The sequence below is a fragment of the Cavia porcellus genome, unplaced genomic scaffold, assembly GCF_034190915.1.
Source record: "Cavia porcellus strain 051 isolate PalLab524CR breed Dunkin Hartley unplaced genomic scaffold, mCavPor4.1 scaffold_12, whole genome shotgun sequence".
NCBI classification, from domain to species: Eukaryota; Metazoa; Chordata; class Mammalia; order Rodentia; family Caviidae; genus Cavia; species Cavia porcellus.
The window spans coordinates 63425136-63447137 of record NW_026947495.1 but is presented as its reverse complement, the minus strand read 5'-3'; the positions used below and the strand labels follow the sequence as shown (position 1 = coordinate 63447137).

Here is a 22002-nt window from a genome sequence, read left to right as displayed (position 1 = left end):
AAGTCAACAGCAAGAGGTAAAGGCAGAGTGTGTGGCGCTGGCTCCTAGAACAATGCAAGGAGCTGGCTGGCCACCGAGTTTATTTTAAATACATATAAATCAGCATGCCTGTACCCAGCCCAGCAGCCCAAGACACAGAATTAATATGATGCTTCATCTTACTTTGGCAGTGACAGTGTAAAAAAAAAGTTTCTTTTTATTCATTTCATTTTCAGCCCATTCACATAACTGCACATTTATCCTCAAAACACTGACTCTAATCCCCAACCTCTTACTGGACCCCCCCCCCCAAACTGCCACCACCACCCGCAATCCTGCCTCCAGCCACCCTCAGCCTGGCAAGGTAGTGTCCCCCTAACCTTTTGGTAGGCGGGGAACATCCCCACAAAGCGGACCTCTTTCCGATTAATCACCGTCCTCTTCGATGTATATATAGAAGTGTATCTAAGTCTATGCGGGCTGCCTCACCAATTGGCAATAATCAAGATCACAGATTACACAAAATAAATCATATTTAGTATCCCACTCAGGGCAACAAACAGCCCAGTGCCCAAAGATTTCCATTTTGTCATGCAATTGCTTACCTGGATCCCAATTTATCATAAACCTGGTGTCCTCGGCCTCAGAGTGGGCGCCAGTGGGGGGCAGAGCTAGCCTTCCCCCTTTGTCTGCAGACAACACCGTCCCAACCCTGGTCTTGCGCGCTCGCAGACGCGGCCATATACCCGAGCACACGGAATTCCCGGTAGAACAGAACCAAGCTGAGGTTCAACTACCAATAAACGCAGGAGGAACGAGTTTGCAGTCCCCGAGCTGGCTTCGCCTGCACTGCGCGCAGGTCGGTCCACCCGCCCGCTGGTCCGCTCCCAGGCCCACAGCGGCGGCTACTCGCGCCCCCACCCACTCCTGGGTTCCTGCCCAGCCCTCCCAGGCCCCCCAGAGCTCAGGGTTTGTTTTGCTTTCGGAACGTGGTCGTTTCTGGATTTGGAGAGAGCCCCGGAAACCCCCTTAGAGTCGGGAAATACAGACGCTGCCTTCAAATGCGAGCATATTTGTTCACGTGACCCCAGGGAAGATTGTACTGATTGAGGCTGAAACTTTCACGCCATCCAGCCCAGAGCGCAGCCAGGCCTGGGAGCTGGGAGGAGGGGTGCGGGAGGCGTGGGATCCGGGCTCCCCCCCGCCCCCACCAGCGGCAAACACGGGTGGGTGTGGGACCGAAGGTAAGCCTCGATCCTGCAGCCTGGGACCTATGCAGCCGCAGCCTGCAGCCTGACCGCACGAAGTGGGATGTGAGCTTGAAGAGTTCCCACTACGACCTCTCTCTCTGGCCAGACTTCTGCCACACTGGTGGTGGTGAGGGTGTTAGAAATTTTAGAGGCTGCTTCCTAAGGGCATCTCTGGAGGGCTGTGAACCGGCAGAAATATAGGGCTCCCCTAGATCCCTGGCAACTGATATGCTGCATCCGAACACTCCGGGGTAAAGCACCTTCTCCATTGCTAGGGAGGACACCCCACAATTTCTATCTCCAGCCAGACAATTAAACTATAGCACCACACAGGCTCTGGGCTGCAGATGGGAGCTACTGGCACTCAGCCTTAGCTGGTCAACTAAGGGAACTGGGGAACCGGTCACCACCGCCACTCTTTGGGGCCTTGGCTCGGCCAGTGGCCAGGGGGCTCAGCAGACAAGCCACCATTTCTGAGCCAGAAAAGGCGCCTAGCTGCTGGTCAGGACCCTTTCTAAGCCCTTTTGCATCCCACCCAGGTCCTTCGAGGCCCTGAGTCTCCCAGGCACTGAGTTGCTGCCTTGGCAACCTGAACATCTCCAGATCTGTGCAGTGCCAATGGATCCCACAGGACCAGTGAGACTGGCCACGGTTTCCCGCTTCCTGCGGTGCCTCAAGGAAGGCGAGAGGGCCTGCAGAATCAGTCCTGGCTGGGCTTACCTGGGGGATAAGGAAACTTCCATTTTAGAAATAGTAAATCAAAAGAGGATAGAAACACTGTTCAAGAGGTTGGGTGGGATCCACGGTAAGGATTCTGCATATGGGATGAAGAGTAAAGTACACCTGGGCCAAGGGCCAGTCTCCATTTCCTGGCTTGTAGTGAGCTCCCTCCTACCTCCACCAGCTCGACCCACACCCCTAGGGAGAATCCCACCCTAGGGAGGCTCTGCACTCCAAAGTCAGACTTGGGCACCAGCTCTGCGTCCTAGTGGCATGGGGCATGGAGAAAGCCGAAGCCCTGGGGCTGGTTGCAAGGTAGTGCTGACAAGAGCAGTGTAAGAGAGGGAATAAAGTCCTCCAAATCCCCACTCCAGAGGTATGTGGAGGTCCCGGAGGGCCCGCTGAAGGCTTGAGCCCCCAGAGCTGTTGCCAAGCCCTCCTTCTGTTCACTTGTCTGAACTAGGGCAGAGGCCCACTGGTGTCTCTCCTCCGAGCTGGACAATGGGTGCCCCCGCTGCACGCTCACCCCAAAGGCCCTTCTCCCAAGGCTCCCCCAAGGTCTCAGCCTGCGACCAGAGGCAAGTGTTAATCCCCAGTCAAAAAGGGGGGCTGCTTTGCGGGAATTTGTCTCCAGGAAAGGATCTAAGCCTTCTTCAATCGGAGCATATGTTCATAGAGCAATAAACCGGAAAGATTTACAGTCCTCACTCGGCCCCCAACAGCCTCACACCCTTTCAGGAATTACTTACGATGATTTATCACACCAACCCGGGCAATTGTCACACTGATAAAATAGCCCGGGCCACTGCCCGCCAAACCCGGGCTTTGGGAGGCTGTTGGTTGCCGCGCTGCCAGTGGGGCTGGGGCAGCTTTTTGTGGGTTCCAGTCTTGGCCTACAAGGGGTATCCGGTGAGTTAAAGTGGGTGGGGGTGGGAGGAGAGCCCATTCTCATTGAGAAAAATGCAAGCATCTCAGAGAAAGCGCCCGGAATCTGCGCCTGAGTCACTTGCTAAGCACATAAACATTTGTCATCTTTGAATAATTGAATTAATGTGTTATTGTTTGAATGTATAATTCATAATGGAGGAAACTTTGTTTCTGTCCTGACGGGGAAATATACACACACCAAAAAAAATGAAAACACACAATCCCAAAACAATCACCACCGCAAGCCAGCCGGTGCTCCGTGGATATCACCCTCAGAGCCAACGGAGGCGACTCGCAGAGACAGAGGGAAGGAGGCCAATACAGAGGCGGTCCTGTTCCCCCAGGCACCCGCGTGGGAGCTGCGAGCAGAGGTCTGCTGCTACCCCTAGCCCAGGTCCCCGGCCAGCTCCGGGGTGGGTGGGACAGAAGCTGCGTGGCTTTCTGGACCGAGTGCCGCAAAAGCTGCTGAGATGGAGCAGAGAAGCCGCGGTTGCCGGCCTCCCCGCCAGACCCCTCTCCTGGAGGCTCCCCGCGCCCGGCTGTCCCGCTAGGGGTGCCAGGCACATCCCTCCTTTAGCTTGTATTTTTAGGTCTTCAAAAAATAAAAATACAAAAATAAGGGGGGAAAGAGGGAGCCCCTCTTGGCTGGGGCGACAGAAGCAGCAGAGCTTGGGCGGGGAGGGAGGAGAGCGCGAGAAGCAACTCGGAAATCATTATCTGTTGGTTAAACCCTGCCTGGGGTAAAATTTCAACCCGATTTTATAGCCTTCTATTATGACGCAAGGAAAAATTTACGACCCTCGCTTGAAAAGAGGGCCAGGGCCTTTTCTCGCCAGTTTAAGAATAGGCGGCAGATGCCGTGACAGCGACCATTGTTCCCCGCAGACACAGGCGAGCGGGCAGCCCCGGCCCGCGTGCGCCAGGCGTGTCCCCAGCCGGGCCGGCTTTTTAGGGCTCCTGTTGTCTCGGAGCGCGAGCCCCTCACCCCTCACCCCTCACCCCTGCACCCGGCCCGCACCCCTCCGAGCCGCACGCACACAGCCTGGCTCCGCGCTCCCGCTCTGGCACTCACACCCTCGGTCGCTCTCGGTAATTTTTCACAAGTGCAAAGCTTTGCTGAACCCGAGGTCACCATCCAAGCCACTAACAACTTCTCGGCCGGCGCGCGGTTCCAGATCAGGAAGCAAAGGGAACTATTTGTCAGCGACCCTGACAGCTAAGTTCATTAAGGATTTAAATCTGATGAAATAAAAGTCGCCAAAATATTTACCTGCCGGGCCGCCGCCGGGGGCCGGGGCGGAGGCCGGGGTGCAGCGAGCGGCCCCCCTCGGCGGGCGGGCGGCGCAATTCTCGGGATCCCTGCACTTTCCGAGTCGGAGAGAGCCCTTTGCGTGGCAGATTAATGACGACTCCTTGTTTCTTAAGGGACGTGCTGAATTAATTATTTCGCCAATCACGTGGTCGGGACTTGTAGAAATCTATTCTTATCATCTTCCTCGCACTTTGAAAATTCGCCGGGTTATGAGAGGCCCTCCTCCCCCGGCCGCCGGCGAGCCCCGGCCGCCCAGCCCGGCGCGGGGGGCAGGGAGGGCTCCCCAACATGGCGGGCCGCGCCGGCCGCCTCCCGCCGGGGGCCTGCGCTCGGCGGGCTCGGCTGCGGACTCGCGTCCTCCGCGTCCCCGCCGCGACTCGGTCCTCGGCGCGGTGTTGATGTATGGGTGGGCACAGGAGGAGCCATTAACCAGGAGACGGGCAGAGGACAATCATAAAATGTGTCTGAATATTGAAACTTCTGTCTACGCACTTATAAATACACATGTCCACGCGTCTGGAGCGAGCCCTTCCATATATTAAGGACACATGTCTGATTTTATGCATTCTACTCATTTCCTGTCTCGAGCACCCCCCCCCCCATCTATTTTGGGACTCCTGTCTTGGCCCCTTCTTCAAGGCAGAGGCCAAGATGTGAAAAAGCCCTGGAGATAAAAATAGTTGCAGGATACTTTTTATAGTGGGGGTGTGTTTCTTGTCGTCTGAGGGGCGGAGGGGTGCAGGAAAGGAGGAGGCAGGTACTAGAGGCCCCTTTGCAGCTGAGCAGCACGGGAAAAGTGGGTGCCAGGGACTGGAGGCCAGCCAGGTCAGGTCAGAACAGCCGCCAGCCGGGCTCAGCTCGGCCCAGAACCAGCACTCTTCCCTCGCGTCAGGGGAGCGCGCAGGTTTCTCATACAACAAATCACCAAGACCTCTTCTGAGGGCTCTGGACTGAAAGGGTCTAGGGTTGGACCCGGCCAGGCAGAAAGCCAATATAGAACCCCCTGTTAGCCCAAGCAGTTCTTTTTTCTCTTAACAAATAATGCCCACCCTCTGCAGCCTGAATCCAACCCCAGGCTTCCAAGTGCTCACAGAATACAGTAACCAAATTGTGTGTGTGTGTGTGTGTGTGTGTGTGTGTGTGTGTGTGTGTGCTCATGCTGTATGGGAGAAAAGGTGCTAACAGCATTGCTAAGCCTTGCATGAGTTTAAGCTTCACACCTTAGGCACCAAATAAATCGGTGATTAATTTACTGTAGAAAATAACAGTGTTTCTGTCAAGGCACCAAACAGGAGGGAGATTTTACTACACCTTTTTATTATTTCAAATATAGATCAATGAATTACATCAAAACTACAGGCAACAATTAGTATAAATAATACTTTAATCAGTGGCAGCAAAACATTGGTCAATTCTATTAAAAAAGCATCTCATGTGAACAGACTCCACGGGGCTGACTGACAATGTCATCTCACAAAAGGCTGCAATGGACAAAGTGAGATGGGGCTGGAGGAACAATATCCTCGACAATCACTTCATGGCCCCCCAGCCAGGACCCCAACACAGGTTAAAAAAAAAAAAAAACACCACCAAGCAAACACTTCTGGCTCATATTTGGGAAAACAAACTGGAAACAAATAATGGCAAATGGGTACTGGACCCTTCCCACATCTAGCTTTCTGAAGAGCACATTCCCAGATGGAAACTCATTTCTGCCCCTGCCCTAGATGGCTGAAGGACTCTGCCCCCTGGCCTGGCCCAATTTTGAGTGCCCAAATGGACACTAGGGTCGGACTGGGACTTCAGAGTTGGGAGCTGCCTTCTGGGCTGGCCAGCCTCCATTAACATTTCAAAGGACAATCCCTCAAAGCTGAGAAGGCGAGGTCAGACTTATAAACAAAGAAGTTGTTTCTCTGATTAAGTTACTTTCCAAAGCAGTGGAACTATATAAGAGGAAGAACTGGGATTTACTCTGGAAAACATCTCTCTCTCTCTTGGTTTTCCTTTGGGGAAGGGGCAACGGCAGGTAAGTAGGGTCACATATGATCCGAACCTGGGTGAGTAACCACAACTTCTCATAAGAGAGAAAAATCTATGTAATAATCTCCAGAATATCTATCTGTGTAGTTAGATATTATAAAAATATACACTTTCCCCCTCTCCCAAGTAGAAGCTGCAATATATGCAGATTTGGGTTTCAGCAAAGAATCTGAGCAAGTTTCCAAATTGCCTAAGGATAGAGACTCTTTTCAAATGCTAGCTACATCCAAAGACTGCTCTCCATGTTACAGAGGGGGAGAAAAGAAGAGAAGGGTAGTTAGAGTCCAAAAGGTTAAGGGTTTAGAGGTCAGTCCTCCTGGCTGAAATACAGCTAATCGAATAGAAAATTTGTCCTCTGGATGAACCTGATTCTGTAATTTAGCCGAACTTCAGTAAAATACCTTTTCAGCTTCTCAACGTGAGGGCGTCAGAAAAAAGACATCTTGACTATGTATGAACTCTGTGCTTTTTGTCATAGAAACAATGATGTGAATAATGCAGGAATATCCATCTTTAATATCCCGACGTGGCCATATTCAAGTATTGCCATGTGCAAGTCTGAGAGCCAGGCTCACCCCAAGGAGGAACAAAGAGCTGTCCCCAGGGTCTAACACAAAAGACCAAGGCTTGGAAGATACTTTAGAGAAGCGGAATTTCAGCCTAGGGACTCCAGTGAATACCTGCCCTTAGCTCTCAGGATACACACAACCAAAGAACATGCCTGCAGAGAAAGTCACTCCCTCTTCCACTTAAGAATATTTTGAAGAGTATCACTGAAACCTTCTAAAGAGGTCTGAAGCACTAAAAAAAAAAAAAAAAAAAAAAAAAAAAAAAAAAAAAAAAAAAAACCCTTAACCTTTTAGAATTAAATTTTAAGCTAACCCCTTCTCCCTCCCCCTTTTGTCACTTTTTAGTAACTGCAAACAGAGGTTTCTTTCTTGGAGCCTGAGGTTTTGGGCTTCAAACTTATGAAGACTTGTTTAGAGTATATGAACTCTGGTGGTTCTCTTTTCTCCTTATCCTTAAGGGTCAGCATTTCACAAAAATAAGCTTTGAACTCTTTCCAGACATGGCATAAGAAAAATGACTAAAAACATCTCTCTTGTTGTTTGAGAGTGTTTTTAAACCACTATTCTAAAGGCAAAGAAGAGGGCCTGAAAACTTTAATACTTTCACAATTTCTGCTTCTAATTAATGGTTTGAGAAAAACTTCCTTAGGTATTTTTTTCAAATTGAAACATCAAGAGGGGGGAATAAATCTACCAATTTTTGCTCCATGGCACAGCTTGTCTCTCTATAAGCAAATACTAATTCCTACAAAATACTTCTATGTGGGGTATTTGGGACATTTGGAATCCAGTTGGAACAGAAAACTCAAGTCATTATCTGATGACCCAGAGCATGGAGGTTTTGTTTTCCTTCCCCAGAAGGAAAATGTTGGACCATTTGTTTCTTTTTTGCCCTTTCCTTTAATCACCCAGAACTGGTTGTAAGCACAGTGTTGAAAAAATCACATGTGGAATTATATTTTTAAGAACTCAACTTTGAGTGGATCCTTCCCTTCTCTTTAAAAGGGTTAAAAGCCCCCTATACATATTTCCAGGGAGTTAGGAGGGGGTGGAGTTCAAAATGTAGGTTACAGCCAGAATCCAGTCTACATATCTGATTCAATTCCCTGAAGCTCAGGCCCTTCCACCATCTTTAAGATTTTTGGTATGAAGGTGTCAGTTACTTTTGCACCCAATCCCCCAACAAATAAATATTTAAGCAAATACAATCTAAACATAAAATAACCCGTTTTCATTTCCTTCTTAAACTTATTTCTTTGGGCATGGGGCCACTGTGAGCAAAACTTTTTTATTTATATAAATTACACTGGAAATTATATAGACAACCCAGAAATTCAGAATTGGCCCAGCTCTCCAGATCACACGGAGCACCTATCACAGGGGGGCCAATCTTCTGCCTCAACTCCCCCACATTACCAAACCACAAAACTCCCTGGAGGGGTGGAGTGGGGGAGAATGTCCAAATCCACAGAGATAAAGCATCCAACCTTCATTTGCAAATTCAAAATCCAACAGCAGAGATTTTCATGAGTTTAATGACTCCCACGTTTGTTTTATGTTCTCAGTAGCTTCTGCCATATGATAATATACTTAGAGAGAGAATCCCGCCCACCCCTCCCACCCCCATCTCCACTCTAGGGAGGGGGCTGCCCTCGGGCAGGATGCTAACCTAGTCCGAAGGCGGCCTGCAGGTCCCAGGTCCACCCCACAGTACCTTAGAGCCCAGCGAGGTCACAGCAGGCCCGGCCTGACCCCGCAGCTTCGGCTCAGCCTGGAGCGCAGGGAGGGATGGGCCCAGGAGCCTCACTTCTATAAGGTTGTCAGGTCCATGTGGTGGTCCTTGGTCATCGGCTGCAAATGCTGGCCAGGGGTGGCTGAAGAGGAGCAGGAGGAAGAGGAAGATGACGATGATGACCTGCCTTTAGTATTGGGCAGCTTGTGGTCTTTTTTCCACTTCATCCTCCGGTTCTGGAACCAGATCTTGATCTGGCGCTCAGATAGACACAGGGTGTGAGCTATTTCAATCCGACGGCGCCGCGTCAGATACCTGTTAAAATGAAATTCCTTTTCCAGTTCTAGGACTTGCTGCCGAGTGTAGGCCGTCCGGGAACGCTTGGGCTCTCCACCGGTGTAGTTGGGGTTCACTGCGAGACAAAACAGATGGCACGGTCAGGTCAGCACCCAGCCACTAGTTAGGCCCCTCGCCTCTGCTGCTCACTTCCTGGCGCGCCCCAAGGCCCGCGCCTCCCAAGCCCGCTGGCTTCCTCCCTCCCACCCTCTGCCTGGCCTGGCGCACAACCTCGTTCCCACCCACCCCTCACTCCCACTCTCTCCCAGGCTCGCAGTGCAGGATCCCCAAATGTGCTCCCTTCCCCCTGGCCCACCAGGAGCTCGGGAGTCCCGAAGCATTTTGGAAATGCGCTTCTTCTCCGGGTTCCCCGGGCTCTGCAAATGGAGTCCTCCCCCCACCCCACCCCCATCCCCACCCCTTTGCGCCCACAGCCAAGCAGCCAGCCACATGGTCCCGGCCTGCTCCCTCAGCTATAAAAATTTATGGGGAGAGTAATTGGAGCGCCCACGGAAGCTCCAGTGCCCCCACCCTCTCGCATCCCCCCTCCCGGGGGTCCTGGGCAGCGGGCTGGAGGTGGGCGCCCGGAGGAGGCTGGTGCCGCGCCTTACCCGAGTTCACGTGCACCTTTTTCATCCAGGGGTACACCACGGCCGGCTGCTTGAGCGTTGTCCCCGGGGGCGGCTGCTTGGGGCCGCCGGGCTGGCTGCAGGCCCGGGCGCCTGGCAGGGGCGCAGGCGGGGGCGCCGGGCACGGCTCTCCCGGGGTGCCGTAGTGTCCACCGGGGCCGCTCGCCTCCTGTCCGGGGCCCCGTGCGGGCAGTGCCGCGCCGGGCCCGGGCCCGCCGCCGCCTCCGAAAGGCTGCTCCCCGAAGTCGGGCCGCGGGTAGAGCCCGGGGGTCTGGAAGTCGGTGCCCTGTGCGCCGCCGCTGTAGTAGTCGGCGCCCTGCTCGCCTAGGTAGCCGCCCTGCAGATATTCCTCGCACGGAGGAAACTTGGGGTCCACATACTTAGAGTTCACCATATACGAACTCATGGCCATTAATTTCAGAAGGTAGAAAATACTAATTTTTCTCGTGTTGTCTTTTTTTCTCCTTCCATAGGGCCCTCCTACTTGCTGTCAACTGAATAAAGTTGGGCGGCCATGTGACCAGGGCAGCCAATGGGGAGGGAGCGAGTTTATCACCGGTTTGGTGAGCATCTCATAATTTTTACAAATTTAACTAAATAACATATGTGTAATCAAATGACTTGCCGTGCCACATTTGAGGGCCCCTGCCTGATGGTAATGTAGTTCCTATCTCCATCGCCCCTATTTTAAGCAGATAATCTCAAATCTTTTGTCTCCACTGACTTTTGCTAACCTCTTCTGCCTTCTCCGCTCACCTCGATGGAAGCACCCTCTCAAAGTGGGCACAGTGCAAGGGAGAATGAATACTTTTATTGGGTGCAAGGCGACAAAAGGTGGGTGAATGGGGTAGCCTCTGAGTTGGGCACTTTGCCCGCCCAGCGGCCAGAGTAGGGATTCTGCCATACAAAGACTGAGACCCGCTTTGTCCTCATCAGGGTCACCCAAAAGTTACCAGAATCTGGCAGGCCTGAATTAAGTTAGGCAATGAGTAACCACCATGCTTTTCTTACAGGTGCCCAGGCCAGGCTGTTGCTAGTCAAAGCTGGGCCTTGCTGATGTGGCAACAGCCATGGATGCCCAGGTTCTTGCAGCTGAGGGTTGGGCCCAGAAGGTGATGAGGTACCCTCGCCTCACCTAAATGCCCCCTAAAGGTTTCTACTGGTCTTTTATCTCAGCTGGCTTCCCTTGCCCCGACAAGGTCCCCAAAACCCAGTTAGTCACCACTTGTGTATATTTATATCTCATGCTCTGGGGAGGGCAGAGATGAGGGGGAACTACCAGGGATGCTTCACTCCCCAGCATCCCCAAACCTAACTCTTTTAACCCAGTGTTCATGCAACCAGTTAGGGGTTCTTTTTGCTACAGCAGCACCGACTGAAACCTCTATTTAAAGGTGAGGAGCTTCTTGAGGAAAAAAGCTGTGCTACGATGTCACCAGGGACAGTGGATCTTCCCTGGAACAGAAAGAGGTGGCTAACCCACACCCTCCACCTCCATCTCTTGCCATTTCGGAGAAATGTGAAGTTTTTGCATCGACCATATATTCCCCTAGAATCGAATCTGTGACTATGTGGATACCACACAAATTCGGTTCTACAGGGTATATATAGACAACGTTACAACCTTCGGGTCCCACCCGAGACAGATACTCAAACTGCTGCCAGCCCTAGTCTCTTCCTCAGACCCACCACCAGCCCGACGCAGCCACCCACGATTTCAGGGACAGTTCAGGTAGTCTGACAAGCTTGGTGACAATTTGCAGCAATGAGTTCCCTCATTCTTTTCCCAGGGCTGGTGTTACCGAGCAGCTGAGCAGCAGCCAGATCATTCTTTAAAAAGAAAAGAAGAAGAAGAAAAAATCCATCCTAGAGATGGCGGCTTTATCATTCCCCTCTCAGGATCCCCAAACCCTCCCCCTCTATCAAGTGGTATTTTCCAAAAAGAAGCAAATGCCCTCATCCTCATCGGCAGGAAAAAAAAAAAGAGGCAAGAGGGAAATATCCTTTGCCTATTTTTTTTTTTCTCCACTGCCTCGCCAAGCCAGGTTGGTGGCCAACCTAGTTCTGTAAGAAGTCATGCATTTACCTTCCTGGGCCCTCAGCCCCGCTGGCCTCTCCGTGTCCCCGCGGCTTCTACTGCAGACCCCGAGGCAGGCGCTGCTCCCAGGCACCAAGCCGCCCTGGTCTGAGACAGGCACACTAATGGTGAAGGGCAGGGCGTAGGGTCATTCGAAATCATTTACAAACATATCACAAAGTTTCATTATTTTTGCTTTGCCGACAGCAGCACACAAGAGTACAAAAGTTCACCAATTTTGCCCGCCCCAGCGCCTCTGTCCTGTCCAAGGCTTGCCCCTTAGTTCAGGGCACCTAGGGCGGAGCCGCACTCAGGAACCAGACAGATTTCAGGAGCAGTGGGCTACCCTGGCTTGAGTGGGGCTTTTGGATGACTGCTAGTAGGCCACAGATGTCCAGTTTCTAAAACATTGTTTGGATTCCCCTGTCTCTCCATAATTCAAAAACCAGTATCAAACAGGGCCTGAGCGTGGTGGGGGTGGGACAGAAAGGCTCCCCCTACCAACTGCAAAGTTGACCACTGGCTTCTCCTCAAAGCACTCACATGTTCCCCTCAATCCTTTGGTACCAGTGATTTAACTATTTTCAGGGATTTTCGGGGTGCCAAGTCTAACAAGGGCTCTAGCTACCAAATCTGTTCCTCCCAGGACAATCCCCCCAGTTTCCCCAAATGGCAAAGTGTTTTCCCCCACCTACCTTTCTGGGGACTCTGGGCCTATCTAGACTTTATCCATACAAACTGGGGGACCCGCTGGGCTGGGTGGGGATCCGGGCGAGTGTACACATTTTCATATTTGTTAGACGCTGTGACCTGCATTTCACCTTATTGCTCGACTTGTTCAGACAGGTCAAAGCCAACGAGTTATTGATGAACAAAAGCGTTAAATATTCACCTCCCTCTCAACTGCCCATACTAATGCTTTTGATCTCTCAGGCTTTTTGTGCTGTGTTCAGTTGCAAGGCGCCAAATGTGAGTTTGCAAGCAAGCAGCCTCGGCAGAGATAAGCACTAAGTCAAGGCAGCAGGAAAAGGGGGGCCAGACCAGGAGATTGGGGGAAACCAGATTTTCAGCCTGGAACCCAGAACCTGGTTCACTGGAGCCAGCCTGGTTCATAAAGGGGAACTATGTGCTGGGCGGATCTCAACTTCTGTGGGTGAGCACAGCCTCCAGAGGGTCCACTGGGCTACTCAGCCTAGCAGGGCAAAGAATTCTGGCCCTGCACCTAGTGCTGGGGTCTCCAACCATAAAGAGAGAGTGTCTCACAAGACAGGGAGGATGCCTGCTTCCTGCAGTCCTGCATGACCCATCTTTCTCTAAAATAAAATCATCTTCATTTTGCAGGGAGAGAGGGGCCATTCGTTTTCTTCCTTGACTCTCCCACCACAACCACCATCCTAATGAGATGGTCCTCCTGGAGACCAGAAATGTATCTGTCTTCCAAAGTACAAGCAACTCAGAAAAATCCAAACTTTGGAGCTGAGGAATCCAAGAGTCGCTGGTCCCGCCCCATTATGCTTCCTTATGGCATCAGAAACTCTGACGCAGAAGTACTTGAATTGCACTCACGGAGGAGGAGAGGTGCACAGAAGAACAGAACTGTATCTTCTCTGCTCAGCCAGGTCCCAAACCCAGGATGCACACCACGGAAGCTGGGGCGGGGGAGAGTGAAGGAGGGCTGTGCTCCTGCAGCTGGGACCACGCAGCCCCTCCCAGAAAATAGGCCAATCAGCCCGGCTAAGGCCATTGAAGATTGTTTTTGTTATTTTTAATAAACGTTAAAAGAAAAAAACACAGAAGGTTGGGCTAAATTGGGCCGGGTTAAACTGCGCTGGGTTACAGAGGGGGTCGTCTTCCCCAGGTTTACTGTGTAGGTTCCGGTGGGATGTGATGCTCCCCTGCTTAGGGTGGGCTGCTAGTGAGCTGCAAGCTCCTCACTGAGGCCAGCGCTCCAGCGGCGTTGCACCTGTGCCAGCTGGCAGGGTCTGGGGAGACCGACAGGTCCCAGGAGGCCCGCGAAGGAGAGGACAAGGGGAGACACCACTGTGTTCCTTTAGGCAGTGACTGTGAACTAGGCCCCAGGAAGGCTGCCTGAGTTCAACTTTGAGCCTCTACCTCCCCCAGCGGGCCGCTGGCCAGGCCTGGGAGGCAGAGCCGCAGAGCCGCTGTTCCTGGCGCAGCACTTGCCCCCCACCTCCCCGGAGGAAAACCCGCCTGTCCCTCTGCTATTCTATTCGGAAGAAACGGGAAGGTACTCACAGCGGCGCTCTCTCGGTCCCGAACCTGTTGCAATGAAAAAGGAGGTCACTTAAATTTAACAGGATAATAGAGCAGAAATAGATGACACAGAAAAATGACAAAGCCAGACACCCCACTAATACCTGGACCTCTCTGCTCTGGGCGCCTGCCTCCCAGGGAACTGTGCAAAGGTCTCCATGGACTGTAGTTCTCCAGGACAAACCCACAACATGAGAGAATTCAGTGCCCATCACCACCTCCACGCCTCGCACCCTTAAATAATACCTTCCTGGTGGTTTGGTCTGTATCCAATTGCCTGTAACAGGGTTTCCCCAGTGGGAAACCGGGAAAGGAGAAGAAAATGGGCCTTTGTGTGGTTTCTTCTGCACAATTGGTTTGGGTGGATGGAGGTCCGTCTGTCCCCTTCCCCAGCTCCCCTATCTAGCTCTGGGAACAATTCAACTTTCTTTCCCCCGTTTCAAACTGGTTTTAAATTCCACAGCCCCAACCAGTAACCCCCAAAACTGGGGGTTCCTCTTCCCAAAAGAAAGATAAGGCATAGCTGGGACTTGCTTTCCACTTCTCCAATTCAAAACAAAGACCGATTTCTAGGGGTAAATGAGGACCCAAATGATAATCAAGGAGAAGAAAATCAATAGGTTTAAGGGTAAATGACAATACTTTAGAACGTTATCTAGCTCTTAGGGGTATGACCAATTTTTCAGCATTGCTGCAGGAGACACACAGACCAATCTTACAAACTAAGTCTTCTAAGAGTGAGTATCCAGCTTTAAGTTTTTGGTCTTCTCCAGTTTTATGGTAGGATAGCAATCTTTCTGAGACATCTCACGGGCAAAGCCATCTCCACAATCATCTTCCCCCAACCCCAGTGTTTTATCCCACTTCTGAAGCGATGCTCTAAAAAGCAGAAGAGAGAGACAGAGTTCTTGTGAGGTGAAAGCTCTCTATTCTTAACTCTCCAGGTCCAGAAGAGAGAAGAAAGAAAATCAGGATTCCCATTCTAGGTATTAATTTAGATTCAGGTTAAAATTGGAATTAACTTCAGTGGTACTTCCCCAAGAAGAAAGGCAAGGCAGAGAAAATCCCCGCTCTGGAGTTGTTGAAGAAAAAGTAATATAAGTGACTTACTGGTTTGCTTTCCTAGTGGGCAGGGGAGCTGGGAGCAGCACTGTGTCCTCCTGAGCCGGGCGCTGGCTGGAGCCTCTCACTTTCCTATCGCTGCTCCAGGATCCAAGCATCTGCACTTGTATGCTCTTAACCTAATTTATGGTGGGAATTATATTTTGGCTTGTCAACTCTCAAGCCATAAAACAAAGTTTATTGGAATCACGTGCTCGTAAATAGCCACTCAGGTCTCATCTCTGCAGAACCATAAATAACCTTTGGCTTTAAACTTTTATTCACTAAATAAAGCTTCACTGCAACTGTTCCTTCAGATTTAAGTAGTTCCAAATATCCAGAATGCAAGGGAGGTCATATTCATATCAATACCCCAGGCTTTTCAAATAGCATCTTTTCAGAGAAGCCTGCTTAAATTGGGAGATAGTGCTATTTGAAAAAGGCTGGTTGGTGGGCATGTCTTATGATTCTTTGGCTGCATTCACTGTGAGTACCATCAACTCCTTTATTTCAATCCTTTTTAGCTTTAGATGTGATACGGAAGAATGTCCAAAGCCACTTCTTGTGTATGCCAGAAGTTGGGAATTATTTGGGATTTCATGCAAGTTTCTATAAAGAAAGTGGTTAGGGAGAGGCTGGGTGGGCTTGGGGGATGGGGTGGCAGTTGGAATTAACAGTTGGCTTCCTCTGTATTGTTGTGGATGGGCTCAGTGAAAGTTGAAGATAGCCACATGACTAGAGGTTTCTATAATTTGCTTAGATCTAAAAGAGACGTCTTTGCAAGTGACCAAACTGCTTAAAACAGCAAGACTTAGGGTTTGGTGAAGTGAGAAAGTGGAGAATAGCCCATCGGAATCTCTGGCAACTGAAGCTCTATAGGAGGTTATAAAACAATAAAACAGACCTGGTGTGAAGGGGACAGGGTGTGAGGAGGCAAATGAGACTCTCAAGGAACCCAAGCCCAGGAAGTCAGATGTCCCTCTCCCACCATAGAGCTCAGGGCTTCCCTGAGTATCCAAATCTGGGCAGGGTCCCCAGCAGAGCTCCTTGTCACTGCTACCCCCACCATGGGACAGCCTAAGAGAGAAGAGAGTGTATGTCAGGGCCTGCTGAGAGAGCCAGGGAAAAGCGCTTGGGCCCAACTCTGCTCAACAGGAAAATGTGCTTCAGGGAGGAGGGTGAGGTGGGGGTGGGGAAGATGCGCCCAGCTCCACTGAGAAGCAGAAATAAAAAAAGAATTCACCTCCCAGAACCTTTCAGTGGTCCACCAGAGTTGCCACCAGTGTGAAGACCTGATTTTGACTATTATGAAATAATGAATTTTCTGTGCTGATTTGTAGAGCTCTCACACACACACATACACACACACACACACACCCCAAGTCATATGTGATTTCTAAATCAAATTCAATTGCAACAGTTCCGTCATAAAGGCTGCTTAAGTCTATAAAAGAGATTCCCTGTACAAAAATATCTGCCTCCCAATTTCCACTCCATCCCACATAGATTTCCAAGCTTAATTTGACCTTGATTAGCAAGAAAACAGAGGGCTGTTAGACTAGACCTTAGGACATCCTTTTCCCTCCTTTTTTAGTCCATTAGCCAGAATTTTTTTTTTTTTTTTTACAATTGGTGGCACTTGTTATTAAAATAATGGGCAAAGATAACTTCAAAAATGTTTTCTGAAAAGCAAATGTTTTCAGGATCAGGGATTAGCTCAGTGGCTCCTGCCTGGCAAGCACAAGGGTGTAAGTTCGATTTCAGGTACCAAGAAAAAAAAAAAAAAACAAACATGTTTTCTGATTATTAGAAAAGGTGAGCAATTTTTAAATTAAACCTTATTAATCACTTGTGGAAAAAAATCAAAGCTGAAAGCGTTGTAAATAGCTTTATTTTTCTTTAAATTAATACAAGTCAGTCAATGGACATGTGATTTTTCGAGGCAATGGTGATGAGCTTTTTATGGGGCAGAGGTACAGAGAAGCCACATCAGAGGAGGAGCAGTGGCTGACCTAAGGGCTGCCCAGTAGGTATTTCTGAATGAATGGCGATGAAGAAGGGTGCTTGAGATTTGCTTGCAGCAGTCACTGTAGAAGGTGACTTTATGCAGCCTACTCTGTCTTATTTAGATAACAAAGAAAAGTAGCTGTAAGTAAGGAAGAGGAGAAAAGAAAAGAGCACTTTAAAAATGGGCATCTTCAATTTGTTTCTGGTCTTAGGACACCCAGGAAAAATGATCAAAGAGCAGATGTTCACCTTCCTACAACTGTCCATTGTCTCCACCCGCCACAATGTTCTTGGCTTCTGTGGATAAAAGTGAGAGTGGCAATGGGACTAGAAGCTTGGCATCAGTGGTCAGAGAATAGTGAGCATGATGTGATTTGTTTGGGTTTTCAAGGGCTTTCCATGGAAAGTGACTGGAGAGGACTGGGGGTGGGGGAGAGACTGAGCCTTCTTAAACACCTGTAATGAATGAGTTTCAGGGTAAAGCAGGATTCTGGGTGCTGGGTAAAGTCAGTTTCTAGCATTTCTGACTAGTGAGCTCCCGTAAGATAGGATGCTTTGTAGGACTCCTCCAGCCCAGAAACCACAGTTGTTGCCAGGAAGCAGAGAGGAAATGGGTCCCACCAAGCAGCAGCTCTCCTCCCCACGGGACAGAGGTCAGCCCTCTGCCCACCCTAATGAGCCCTGTGATTTGGCTCCAGAAAAGAATACCTCGATCTTGTTTGTTCCCCCTACCACCACCAAAACTGAGGATTGAACCCAGGAGGCCTTTACACTGAACTACAGTTTTGGTCACTTTTATTTTTTTGAGACAATATCTTGCTAAATTGCCCCCAGATGGATTCAAACTTGTGTTCTTCCTGCCTCAGCCTCCCAGAATCCTTAGGAGTACAGGCATGCGCCACCACACTTGGGTTGTTATTGACTATTAAATGTCCTCTAGCTTCTTCTCTTACTTATTTGATTTCAAGACCTTTACTTTTATTTATTTTCAGTCATTTTTATTGTCTATATAGATTAGTAAGCTTCACTGTGGCAGATGCTCATAATATGGTTTGATTATATTTGTCCTCCATCACGCCTTTGCCATGCTTTCCTCCCTTAGATTCACATTTTTTGGTGGACTTTATTGTATTTTACTGATGTCTACTGCCTCTCCTATTAGAAAGTTTGTATAACCAGAAGGGATAGATTTGGATAAGGATTTGCATGAACTTTCTGGCCAAAGGCAGATGGAACAGGAGCCCTAGTTCCCATATTTGGACACCAAACTGGAGTTAGAGTTAGAGCCAGAGAAGTACTGAGCAAGTGAGCAGGTGAGCAAGGAACTGTAAGCAGGACAGAACGTGCGTATTTCTGCTATAACTGAAAACACAACACTTTTATTTCTTCTCCTCGACACACTCGCTCATTGGCAGTCTAGTCTGGAGTTCTTTGGGTAGAAGAGGTGACATCAAATAAAAAGGCCAACAGTGGGATAGGAGATGCCCTCCTGCCCCCACTCCCAGGATGCTTAACTCAATCAGGACCAGGGACTAGAGAGTTTCCAGTGGTCTGGAGAAAGGCAGTAGCTAAGGTAGCTACGTAAGTTCCAGGACTAGGGTTAGATGGCACAGGAGTTCGTGTAGAGGGGTCCAGTGCCACCATCCTAGGCCACAGGCTGAATTCTGCCTAACACAGCTGCTAGCCAAAGAGAATAGGCATTTTCAGAGACAATCTGATTTACATGAACTACTAGTTAAATCTAAAGATGCATCTTGGCCAAGGGCTGAGGGGGCCATGGTAGGAAAAGTAAACAGGCAGATGCCACAGAAGCCAGAAGCTCCAGAAGCTCAGGAGCTAAAACCGGTTACAAGGAGTATGGCAACTCCTCATAAAAGATTAGAGCTTTTGAGGAGTAAAATGTCTCTAACATATTCCTTGGCATCACTCTAACACAAACAGATTAAAATTTGGAGAGGAGGGGCTCCTTAACTTCCTCTGCTGTTGCCATTTGGCTTTTAGCCTCCCACCCCACCTTAGATTTTGAGAGGCTGAAGATGGTCCTTGCTCTGAGGCAGCAGAAAAACAAGAGGAACAACCACCCTGGAGGTGTGGCTGATAGGCCAGGTGGGGATGAGGAAGCTGACTACAGGAGATGGAGAGGAGAGTAGGGCCTGCCCTTCGGAAAGCTCTGAAGTCTTTTGCAAGAGTAAAACACTAGCCTGTGTGAGTGTGAAGCCTCCCACCAAGGAGCTAGGAGTGCTTTCTTCCTTCTGGTGGCCGAGATACATTAGGTACTAGATACTGAAACCCAACAGACCAGGGGCTATGAGGCCCACCACAACAATAGGATAGGGCTTGGAACTATGTCCTCCTAAATCCAATACTTCTGTACATCCAAGCTTCTGCTTGTTGTAGAATTCAAGGATTGGATGAGTGATTCAGGTCTTTTTTTGGCTGCAAAAGTCTAGGCCTGTTGCTAAGCATAAAAGGGGTACTAAGAAGGAACATGTACTGAGTTCTTACATCTCAAAACACCATTTTAAATATGAAACTAATGAGTCAGTGTACATGAAGTAGTTAGTACCTGACACACAGCGCTTATAAGTGAAAATCTTTGGAGCAATCTGGGAAGGCATTCGTCCCTACTTTTCAAAGGAGAAAACAGACCTAGGGAGTCTAAGATCACACAGCAGACAGTGGTAGTGCATGGACTTGAACCTAAGGCAGTGTGAACACAGAAGTTGTTCTCTTTGAGATGGCTAGGTGGGGGAGGGGGCAGTGACAGTATGAAAAAAAAAAAAGAAAAAAATCATGAATGGAGCCCCAGGAGCTCCTAGGGATGCCCTTTTGTAGAGAGAGAGAGAAGGAAAGCAGCAAAGAACCAGGCAGGAGGACTGCCACAAAATGTGTATCCTAAATGCCTTGGACATTCTGATTCTCTAGGTCTGGCATGGAACCCAGACACCTGCTTTATAGACAAAGAAATCTGGGTGCAAGTCTTCCCCAAGAATCATTGATCTAGAGTAGGGAAAGGAGGAAGCAAGTGTCTGCATCACTAGGAGACAACAGATCAGTGGGATTTGGGGTCAGACCCAGTTGTTAAAGTAGGGTGTCACCCCTGATGTAAGAAATAAGCGGACTGGCAGGAGAAGAGTATGTTATGGTGTTGAAAACAGATACGCACATCTACATAGTTTTGATTCGTGGTGCAAGGCCCGGCCTCCATAACACTGCTGAAGACCAGCATGATGCGGTACAGAGCAATTTTCAAGCAAAAAAAAAATTTTTTTGGCCCTGTTTCTTAGAGGGTACATATAGGTCTAACTCGTTCTAAGAGGCAAGAGAGGGGCTGGTTGGGACCGTTGGCTGGGAGCAGCTTGCTCCCACCCCCTCCTCCAAGGCACAGCGTGTGGGAATCGCGCCCCCTCTGGGAAGGCGGAGGAAACGAGGTGTCCTGTTTGTCGCCGCCCCACCCCCGCAGCCTTTAGGCTCTGGGTTCCCGAAGCCGCCTTCTCTGTCCACCGAGAGAAGCGACCTCTGAGGATGGAGACAGCACCGCCGACCCTCGTCCCAAATCCACTGCACCTTGCACGCGAGAAGGGGACAGGTGGGGGAGGGGCGGCTCTCGTGTCCTCCCAGTCCCCGCCCACTTGCGTTGGGGCAAAGGCGGCGCAGCTGCAGCAGGCGAGACACTTGTCCTACAGCGCCTCCTCCTGGACAAGGCGCTAGACTGCGGAGCGGGGAGAGCACGCCGCCTGGAGAAACCCGAGGTCAGGATCTTCCTCCGCGTGGCGGAGGGCTCCCCGCACCAAGGCCTCACCGACCTTGTCTCCGAGGGAGGCCAGGAGGAGTTGAGAGGATACTGAGATGCTCCCCTCCCACGCTCCCTGTCCCCGGCACACACGACCAACAAACTCAAGGCCAGAAACGGGCACCCTTCATTCATTAGGGGAGCCCAGGTGCAGGATCCCTCCAGCTTGTCCATTTATTTATTTATTTACTTGACGGCTTTCCACAGCGCCGCTGTCCCCGGAACTCTCAACCCTGCAAGTGCTGGAGTAACAAGATCCAGGAACGATTACCCCGAAGGATCGGCCTATATTCGGAGGTTTGAACAAGCACCAGGAGGAGAAAAGGCCTTTTCCCAAAGCAGACGCACTATGCAAACCCCTCCCCCACAGATATAGGTACATCTTTTGGAAAGATTTCTTCTACTTTGGCTACTAGCTTATATTTTCAGTCTGTTTCTAACCCCCAGATTTAAATCGGGGTGGGAGGAATCATGATTGAAAATAATGTAATTGATGATGGGCAGAGCTATTTGACTATATTTAGACAGAAGGCTGGAATAAAGGAAATGAGAGTGGTGAATCCAGAGGCAGGGGTAACGGAAAGCCCTGGTTCTAACCTCCTCCACCGAGTCCCCTGACCTCCTATCCGACCCTCGCTGAGTCGGGGCTGGATGGCCTCACTGCACATGCGCGGGACGCCCGGGGAGCACGCGTGGCTCGCCTCTTGGGGCTCTACGCTGTACTGCACCACACACTGCGCCCGCGCTTGGCTGCATGCGGGCTTGGCAGCCCCATGTGAAAGAGACAGCGAGTGCACTTTTCCTTTTCAGGAAAACCTGTATGAAAACCCCTAACCTTTCTGCTTCGCTGGCCCTGGTCTGCCTCACCAACAAAATCTGCATGTTGCCAGTGACCACACTCAGCTTTGGCTTTTGGATCAGAAATTTCACGTCCGTCCGTAAGACCCTTACTTCCCCTGAGTCGTCTATCAAGACAGGAAAACCACCCAGTGTCCAGCAAGCACAATATCTCTCTCATTCTGCAAGACCAAGTTTAAGAGACCAGTTCCTAAAAAGACGGTATCTGTTTATATCATTTCTGAAAAAGAGGCCCTAGATTGGATTCAAATCGGAATTCCGGGTCCGTAGTTTCTCCCCACCTTCCGGTGCCCCCACATACCCTGCCCATTCGCCGCACTGCGGCAAAGGCCGTAAATACCTCTAACAGCTGCCTGCCAGCCCAGGGTGAAATACTGTCTTTGTTCCTATTTCTTCTT

At 50.1% G+C, this 22002-nt stretch overlaps 1 protein-coding gene across 6 annotated transcripts in view; it reads right to left on the bottom strand.

The window, feature by feature from the left end:
- Hoxd4 (homeobox D4) overlaps nucleotides 1-22002 on the bottom strand; it is a 30146-nt gene that overhangs the window by 5858 nt on the left and 2286 nt on the right. The window contains exons 2-8 of one of the 6 annotated variants that reach the window (XM_023561092.2): nucleotides 14956-15086; nucleotides 13828-13851; nucleotides 13138-13220; nucleotides 11581-11679; nucleotides 9477-11324; nucleotides 8845-8941; nucleotides 7060-8671 (exon numbers count right to left, since the gene is read on the bottom strand). In XM_023561092.2, the coding sequence (XP_023416860.1) occupies nucleotides 8467-8671; nucleotides 8845-8941; nucleotides 9477-9906 (732 nt within the window). In that variant the 5' untranslated portion in view covers nucleotides 9907-11324; nucleotides 11581-11679; nucleotides 13138-13220; nucleotides 13828-13851; nucleotides 14956-15086 and the 3' untranslated portion in view covers nucleotides 7060-8466. The other 5 variants (XR_010050881.1, XM_063259345.1, XM_063259347.1 and 2 more) reach the window with 5 other exon arrangements.